Source organism: Furipterus horrens, unplaced genomic scaffold (assembly GCF_987537825.1).
Source record: "Furipterus horrens unplaced genomic scaffold, mFurHor1.1.pri manual_scaffold_11, whole genome shotgun sequence".
Taxonomy (NCBI): domain Eukaryota; kingdom Metazoa; phylum Chordata; class Mammalia; order Chiroptera; family Furipteridae; genus Furipterus; species Furipterus horrens.
Genome location: NW_028327181.1, coordinates 95753411 through 95762181, shown reverse-complemented (window position 1 = coordinate 95762181; position 8771 = coordinate 95753411). Strand labels below are relative to the sequence as shown.

Genomic DNA, 8771 nt, shown 5'->3' with positions numbered 1-8771 from the left:
TTAGAGCCCTATAAAGCTCCTTTGAAAGCGTTTTCAGACGTCCCCAGGCCCGGGGGAAGGGGTGGCGTAATAATAATAAAACAACATTTGCATAGAGATTTCGTTTACAAAGCACTTTCTCAAGGGCGGGGCGGGGCGGCGCGGGGCGGCCGGGCGGAATCCTGGCCGGGAGGCCGCAGCCTGGGGTTGGTTCCCCCCCAGCCCGGCGCGCGGTTGTGTGCCGGGTAAACAAAGCGCCATTCATCCAACTATTTCCGATTCCGCAGAGTTTCAGTCTCTCTTCCCTCTCTCCCATGAGGAGCTCACTCGGGGCTTGTCACTCAGGCCAGAAAAGGGGTGTCAGGGGCCCCAGAGGGAGGGGTTGGCCGGGGCCCAACTGGAGGGAAGGAGGGAGTGGGAGGGGGCCCTCCAGCCCTCTGCACCCCCGCCCCGCCCCCACACCCTCTGGCTCCCAGGCGCCTGCGAATCAGAACAGCCTGGCTGTGCTTGGTTTGTGCAACTTGTCTTGCTAACCTGGGCTGTGTCTTCATGTTGAAAGTCTGAGCGCAGGTTTGGTAACGTCTGTGCGTCGGCTGTGTGTGGGTTTGGGAACCAGCACAGATAGCAGCTTGTGGGTCTGTTAATCCCTCCCCAGCAGCGCGCACTGGGATGGGGCTGGCTGACGCTGCGTGGGGCAGGGGGCCTGGGCCTCTGCACCTGCATCAGGTGGGTGGGGCCGGGCAGCTGGGCCTAGAGCCCGACAGTCACCTGGTCTCGGGAATCAGACCCTGGCCCATTAAGGGCCCCCGTGAGCTATATAGGGCCCACCTGCAGGGGCTTGAGCAGTTTTTAGCAGTCCCAGCAGGAGGTGGAAGATGGAAGAGGTCATTGCAGGGCTGGGAAGGTTCACCTTCACCTTGGAGGAGGATGTAGAGATGCAAAAGGGCATCGGACTCCTGCCTTTCCAGGGCATGGACAGTGAGTGAGGATGGGGACGCAGCCATCCCTCTCCGGGACCCTGCACCGCAACCCCCAGCCTGCTCTGCAGGCCTCTCTGCCCAGCATCCTGCTGAGCATGGCCCCTTCTCTCTGCTCCTCACTGGGGCACTGAGCTGGGGGCTTGGGCCCCCAGCCAAGGATTCCCAGCTTTGCCCCTCTCTTCTCAGGGGCTCGGCCCTCCCCTCCCACATCCTGTGTGGGATTCCAGGGGAAGCTCCTAGGCTGGCCTTGGGTCCCGCCATGGCCTCTGCTGCAGAGTTGGGGAGCTGAGGTTTGGAGGTTTGGAAGCTGGTTCCAGAGACCAGCATCCGAAGGCAGGACTTGGGGACCCCCAAGCCCCAGCCTTGGGGAGGTTCCAGGGGGACTTGCTGATGGGGTGGAGGCCCTCTGTGGAAGCTGCCCCCTCTTCCTTTCTCCCCTTCCAGAGTCGGGCTCAGCTGTGTGCAACTTCTTTGCTAAAGGGCTCTGTGAGAAAGGTGGGTCAGCAGGTGGGCCTGGGCTCGGGGTGGGGGGCGGGGGGTGGTGTAGCAGCAGGGGCTGTGTCCGACCACCACTGGGCTCAGCTCAGCCTGGGATGGGGCATTGAATTCGCACCTGGGGAAGGGAAGTTGGGATGGGATAGAGTTTTAATCTTATCAGTAGGCAATGGGCAAGTAGGAATGCCCCCAAGATACTGGCCCCCCAAGGATTTCCCTGACTCAGTAGCATTGAGTAGGGTAGCTGGAGCTGCCTAGAGGGGGGCATCCCTTCTTCCTGCCCTGCTGGGGGTGGCAGTGTCTGTGGGTCTCAGCCTGTGTGCTTCAGGAGAGCCCTGACCTCTCTGTTTTCCTCCTGCCCCGCCCCTTTCCTCTGAATCAGTGGAGGGCCCACTCAGCTGTTCCATCCATTCCCTATGCCCTGAGACAGCTCTGGCCACAGACTGAAATGCTACCAACAAGCACCTTTAGCTCTCCCCCCACCCCAGTTTGGATCAAGCAGTACCCTCGTCCAAGGCCCTCCCCGCAAGGAGCCTGACTCCAATACAGGAGTTCTCAGCTCTGCTTCTGGCTCATGAACCTCACTCACAAGCTCTTCCTGTAGAAATACACAGTTGCTCCCCCAAAATCTTGCCTCCAAGTTGGGGGTTCCCAGTCCCTCTGTAGGCCCAGGTTACGTACTCTTGCTGGTGTGAATGATTTTAGGACCTGCTTCTGGGTTCCAGGTGTGTCTATTCTCGGGAAGCTGGGAGGTAAAAGGGGCCCAGGCAGGGGGTACATGGAGCCATTTTTGCGGCGTGCTGCTTTTGTCTTTGGGCCGTCCCTGGACGTTGGGGTGAGAGGGGAGGTGAGCTCAGCCTGGGCCCTGGGTCCTCAGCGTGGCCCACCCAGTCTCTAGGACTGCATTTCACAGTGGCAACCGCTTGCGAAGAAATAAAACTGTATTTGTGGAAGGTCAGATCCAAGCAGGTCAATGGCCAGGTGTGGAGGGTAAGGTAATTTTAAAAGAATCTTCCTGGCCCTCCTCAAATTCTATCAGATGCATGAGACCAGCCCCACTTAGAAACTTGGGAACTGGGGTGTCCTTCCTGCTGATGGTGACACTGTGTGGGTGAAGATGATGAAGAGTTAAATATCCCACGCCCATTTCCTTCTAAATTCTTCCAGAGTTGGCACTCTGTCATCATCACGTTAGGTCTCTGGAATCAGGAAGCATAATTTTTTTTTTTTAAAGACATGAATTCAACAGGCCCTTAATGAGCACTTACTATGTGATAGGGATGGTGCTGGTGAGGGGGAGCTGGGCGTGTCTAGGGCTGGAAATTGTGGCTCTGCTCTCTGGGAGGAGCCCCAACTGTCAGCTGGAAGACTAGGGGGTTGTAAGGTGCCAGTGGGGGTGTCTTGACAGCCTGGGGGCTTCCTGGGGGTTGATGGGGGCTCCACGCTGGGCAGAGAGGGAAGCTGGGGGAAAGGTGTAGCCATGGGAACGGCTGACTGTTCAGACAACAGCAGGTCCTCCGTGTTGCCTCTGGCCCCCCCGTTCTAGCTGCCACCAGGGTCCAGGAGAGGGAATGAAGGGAAGGCAGCTGGGTCTGAGCCCAGGGTGAGAGGGCCCAGGCTGTGGGTGGGGCGGCTCCCAGCTGGGCGCTCTGGTCCTTAGGGAAGCTGTGTCCGTTCCGGCATGACCGCGGGGTGAAGATGGTGGTGTGTAAGCACTGGCTCCGGGGACTGTGCAAGAAGGGCGACCAATGCAAGTTTCTGCACCAGTACGATGTCACCAAGATGCCCGAGTGCTACTTCTACTCCAAGTTTGGTACTGCCCCTTCCTGGCTCCAGCTCTTTCCCCTGGGGTGTGGCAGCGGTGGCTGTGGGACGGGATGGGGGGAGGGACACCCCAAGGAGGCCTTCTGTGTCTCAGGTGGCAGCGCAGGCCTGTCTGAGACGCTTACCTCTCCGATGCCATAGAGAAAGTGGAATTGAACTCTAGTCCCTGTTTATCTGCCCCAACCAGGCTCAGGAACACACCGCTTCCCCCCAAGGGAAGGAGTGGGTACAGTTGGAATCAAAGGCTGAATTGTTTCCCTCTGCAGTCCTGGCTCAGTCACACACCCAGACAGACTATCCGGAAACAACCTCGAATGGGCCATCTCTCTTCTGGGGGCTTGGGGGAGGGGGGGTGCAGTCCAGGCCAGCAGTGCCCAAATAGCAGGCACGTGGGGGCCACTTTTGTGGTGATATTTGTGATTCCCACAAAACACCTGTCCCATCGACATGCACCATTGGCTGATTTTTCAAATTGTCTTGCTATTTTAAACTCTTATTTTAGAAGAAAACTTTATATTGTTCCCATAAATGGAAAGCGAGCATCACTTATCGGCTATAAAGGGTAACTGTAAACAGCCATGAGGTTCATAAGAAGAGCCCCTAAAATTATCTTGTGTGGTCAGGTCTGGGCCAGCGTCTCATGTCCCCCTGGCCTCAAGTCCGTCTCTTGTCATTGAAGGGGCGACGTAAAGTAGGGAGGCAGGAGTGACGGCCACTTCCTGCCTCATTTAAGCGTGAAATCTGTGAATGTGTTCCCATCTCGTCCTTCTCCACAGAATTCTGTACAGCTCAGTGCTTTTCAGAACTGGAAGGAAACTGAAGGATTATCTAGTCCAGTGGTTTTCAAATTGTGTTCCAAAAAGAGTGACCAGGAGTGGGGAGAGAGCTGGGACAGTCTCCAGGGATGCCTTTGACGGGGGTGGCTTGGTTTTGAAACTGAGCGAGCACTGGGGGCAGGTGTTTCTCATTAGTGGGAGGTGGGGTCCTGGGTACGTGGGCGAGAATAACAGAGAGCACCCGCAAGGGCAGCAGGAGCTCCTCCCAGGCCGAAATCTGTTTCCTGCCTGCCCCCGGGGTTGAGAGTTGTGGCCGTTTATGAGGGCCACCGGCCAGGTGTTCCTTGAAAGAAGGGACGAAGTTCCCTGGAGGCCGGCTCCCCTTAGTCACTGCCTGAACCTCGTTCGTTTTGAAACACCACTTACTTTCTCCTTCAACAGCCCTGGGTTGGTTTGCTTTTGGGGATCGGTACTGTGCTGGACATGGATACGGGACCAGGACCGGGTGTTCTCCTGCCCTCAAATAACTCCCATTGCGAAGGGCAGACACGGAAATCGATGATTACAATACGTAGCATATGTTTTTGCCTTTAGAGTGAATGAAGGGATATCTCTCTAATCTCACACCAAAGTAATTATCATTCTTAAAAGGGAAGTAAATTGTTTTATTTAAAAAATATTGTTGGGGCATGTAGGAGTGGGAAGGGCGGTTGAAAGGGATGAGGAAGCCTGTGATCTTTGGCCCAACTCCTGGCTGTTGCCCATCAAAAAACACCCGGGGGTTGGGGGGTTGGGGCGGGTTGTGGGGGTCGGGACGCGGCTGGGAATCTTTGGAGGGTGAGGTGTGGTTGCCACCTGCTGGCTGGGAGAGGAATGCAGAACCGTGCATCCAGGGCAGGAAGGCAACACCTATCAAGGGGTCCCCAGCCCTTGAGTGCGGGATGGCGGGAGTGGGGGTGGGGTCACTTCCATTCTTTAGAAGGCTCAGGCCCAGAGCCAGCTGCACAATGGTGATGAGCAGGCAGACGCCTTATCAGTGTGAGGAGGAAGCCCCGTGAAAAGGGACATGGCAGTTCCCCTGCCTGGTCAGTTCCTTCGTGAAATGAGGGGGCTGGGAAGGAACCGTGGTGCTCTGCGTCTGTGCGGAAGCCCAAGGCACAAAACTGATCTCTTTGGAGCAGTTTGAAAACCAGTGGCACAGACACTGGAGTTCCTTTTGGCTCTGAAAGGCACAGAGTTGTACCCTTTTCAGGGGGATGACATTGGAAGCACCAATTCTCGACTTGAATGAGGTAGGAAATGGGCTGAGTCCCCCCCACGGTGCCTACGGGGCCCCTGGGTCCCTAGGAGCCATCAAAGAGGGTCCTCACAGTAACTCCTGAGCAGTCTATGAAAACAGTGCCTGCTCTCCCAGGGGCCAGGGGTCTGGGCTCTTCCATAGACATGCTACGGCGGGCACAGGTGTTCTCTCTGCAGTACCTGTCGTCACCGCTGTGCCAACTCGGAAGCAGAGGCCTGCTCCTCTGGGCAATCTCACCAGAAAGAGCTGCACCCCTGACCCCGGAGAAGAAGAGCTTGCTTGAGTCGCAGCGTGTGGCAACACCTCCATTCAGTGTCTTACGTCTTTGTGGGCCTTTAGCTGCTGGCTCTGGGTGCCTCCTTCCCTGTCTCTCCCGGTTCCTTCTTCCCTGATGGTGTCTAAATTCCTTTAGTTCCAGTCCCCGCTTCCTGGATATGCAGTCCTGCCCCAACTCCCCCAGATGTGTGTATTCACCCCAAGTCCTGCTTAGTGAGCATTACTGGGGTCCACCCTTCTTAGCTTGCAGGAAGGATTAGAAATACCTACTGCCTTCAAAAGTTGCTGATGCCCGCAGGAAGGCAAGTGGCGTATATTTGAGGGGGGCAGGGTCCATTCAGTGTGGGAGGGCAGAGGTGACGGTGAAGCTGAGCCTGCTTACATACAAAGAATGCTGGAATTTTCAGGTGAGTGCAGCAACAAGCAATGTCACTTTCTTCACACGAAGACAGCTTTCAAAACCCAGGACTGTCCTTGGTATGACCAAGGTTTCTGCAGAGACGGTGAGGCCCTGACCGAACGGGAGCAATAAGGGATGTGGGTGACCAGGAGGGGTGGTCTCCTTGCGGGGGAGGATGCATATTGCGGGTGAGGCCCCGCTGGGGTGAGTGAGGTCTGCCCCTGGGTTGAAATCCCAACCAAAATCCTTTCCAGAGTCCTCACGCTTCCTCCCATGGGAGAACCCTCTGTGACACTGTGACGTGTAGCCTGGTTTACTCGGGTTCAGTGGCTTCAGGGTACATTGGCTGCTTGACCTTGAACAAGAGAATGAACAAAAACAGAGAACGCCTCCCTCCTAGGGTTGCCAGGCTGCTTAGATGTAGGACCCCATGGGGAGCCCTTGACATAGGGTCTGGTCCATAGGAGACACTCAGTTTACCCGCCCGGGGTGTCCCAACTGTCACTTAAGCATGTTCCACTGACTCCATTACGGTCAGCCAGACTTAGGAGACAGGGACCACATCAGAGTCCCTGCTCTGAGCATCCGGGTCCCTTTTCTTCTTGTGCCTTCAGGTATGTTGTTCTTACTGAGCGCTTGGCGGTGTTGCTTTTGGGGGGCAGTTAGAGGGGAGGGGTGCTGAAGGAGGATTATTGAGACGTGGGGTTAGTCTCGCCTCAGCTGTTCCTTCTGTGGCAAAACAAACACAAGACCGCAAGTTATGGTCCTCATCTATGTAAGTCCTTCAAGACACAGCATGTTAGGGACGCTTCCCACCCTGCACAGCCCAGGGTTCTCTCTCCCGCTTCAGCCACTTGGCTAGGAAGCAGGTGCTTCGGGGCAGGACGGGAAAAATGGGAAGACTTACACCCCTGCATAGTGGACAGCCTATGACCGCCTGTATCCTTCCCAGTGAGCTTTGTCACGCGTTTTCTTCTCTTCGCTAAAGCAGAGCCTCTTGGCCGGTTTCTCTTTGCCTGGCAGGTCCCTTGTGTAAATACCGTCATGTCCACAAGACAATGTGTATTAACTACTTGGTTGGCTTCTGCCCCAAGGGACCCAGGTGCCAATATGCACAGTAAGTTTGATCCCACGGAGTGCTGGGCCCCTTCTCTGGCTTCCAGATCTAGATCCTTCCTTGGCCTCTCTGACGCAAGGTGGGAAATGAAGGATCTAGTGAGCACCCACCTAACGTTTCCCTGGCATTCCTCCCTGACACTGACCCCTCTGAGGTGCTGTCAGCTGCACTGAACTCTGACCCACGCTGTTGATGAGTGTTCATGCCGGGGAAAGGCAGGTAGCTGTTCGTGAGCTATTCTAGAGATAAGAGTAGACACATTAAACACCCCAAATCCTTGGCAGCTCTCCCTCACTCCCCGGATAGCGTTTGGGCTCCTTCCCGGGGTTCTGAAACATGAAATCTGCTGTCACCGGGGCAGAGCCCGTGGGAGAGCAGGCCATGGGTGGGTCAGAGGACCCGGCTGTAATCATCTTTCTCTATTCCCTCAGTCCCAAGATGAATCTTTTATTCAACCCAAATTACGTGAAGGTGAGTGCAGGCAGGAAGGGGCCGACGTGTCTCATGCCGTTTACTGCATGTGTTCTCTGGGAGACTTGGAGTCCCTGCCACAGCCTGTCCCCAGCTGCCCTCACACGATCAGCTGTGTGTCCCGGCCCTAGGGAAGGCACACATGTGTGGTGGTCCCTCCCTGACCCCTCTCGGCTTCAGATAGCACGTCTCAGCTCTCCGCCCCCAAGGCTTCCTTCCCCTTCTCCTTAGCTGGATAACACACGGATGGTTTCGTTAAAGAACACAGGCCCAGCTCAGAACTTGCTGGGACTTGTTACGGTGAACCGGGGCCACCCTGGCTGTGGGGGTCCCTGGGGGAACGGGACTCTTCCTACTTATACCAGGACTGATGACGGCCTCTGGCGCGGTCAGCAGCCTTCAGCCTGCGGGCCAGATCTGCCCCCCACGCCGTTTTTGTGCAGCCTGGGACTTCAGTGTGGCTGCGGCTGAGCTCTTGGTCACTGGCGGTCCCGTGTCCCAGGCCAGGCAGGGATGGCGATGGCGATGGTGATGGCGATGGCGCGGGAGGAGGGGGACCCCTGCCGGTGCCGAGCGGCATCTCCGCGGAAGGCGCGGCGCCATCTGCAGCACCCGGGGAATTCACAAGCCCGTTTCTGACTTGCATCAAAAGGTATGGCTGCGGCAGCTAGGACGGCAGATGAAGGCGTTTCCAAACCTGGCTTCCGCCTGAACGCCTGGCCGGAGCCCCTGCCCGCGGGGCGCAGAAGGGACGCCTGCCGTGGCTCTTGGCTTCCTCACTCCCCTGTGTCTGCAGCTCAGCCGGCCTTGGGGGTCAGCACCGCCTGCTGCTGCCTGGGGGGCTCGCGAACCCCCTTTCCCGATGGAGGGCCTGCTTCTGCCCCCCTCCGATAAGCCCCGGGGCTCCGGGAGCAGGAGCAGGGCCCGCGCTCCAGGGTGAGTAGGGGCTGAGGGGTTCCCTGTTTTCTGTTGAGGGCTGGCGGGGGGTGGGGGGCACTAGCTGCAGAGTGTGCGAGTCCTTTGCTGCCACGGGGAGGAGACCCGTAAGGGGGTTTCGGAGCGTGAATGAAGGGAACGACGGATACTGGGGAAGCAGATGTTGACTGGGGAGTCTCAGCCACTCCATCTTATTTTTATCTCCTGCCGCGCAAGA

The 8771-nt window shown here is 57.0% G+C and overlaps 1 protein-coding gene across 1 annotated transcript; it reads left to right on the top strand.

Annotated features, from left to right (window-relative positions):
* The first annotated feature begins 854 nt into the window (after nt 1-854).
* Nucleotides 855-8558, top strand: CPSF4L (cleavage and polyadenylation specific factor 4 like). Its single transcript, XM_090257582.1, has 7 exons — nt 855-957; nt 1404-1454; nt 3115-3267; nt 6038-6133; nt 7054-7147; nt 7579-7618; nt 8415-8558. The coding sequence occupies exons 1-7, from the start codon at nt 855-857 to the stop codon at nt 8556-8558; spliced, it is 681 nt and encodes a 226-aa protein (XP_090113708.1).
* Nucleotides 8559-8771: the final 213 nt, after the last annotated feature.

Bases quoted from the DNA above. Each gene is read 5' to 3' on its own strand.
- CPSF4L (XM_090257582.1), top strand. From the start codon at position 855: ATGGAAGAGGTCATTGCAGGGCTGGGAAGGTTCACCTTCACCTTGGAG. The intron at 6,134-7,053 runs GTGAGGCCCTGA...TTTGCCTGGCAG, and splicing joins CCAAGGTTTCTGCAGAGACG to GTCCCTTGTGTAAATACCGT. The intron at 7,148-7,578 runs GTAAGTTTGATC...CTATTCCCTCAG, and splicing joins CCCAGGTGCCAATATGCACA to TCCCAAGATGAATCTTTTAT.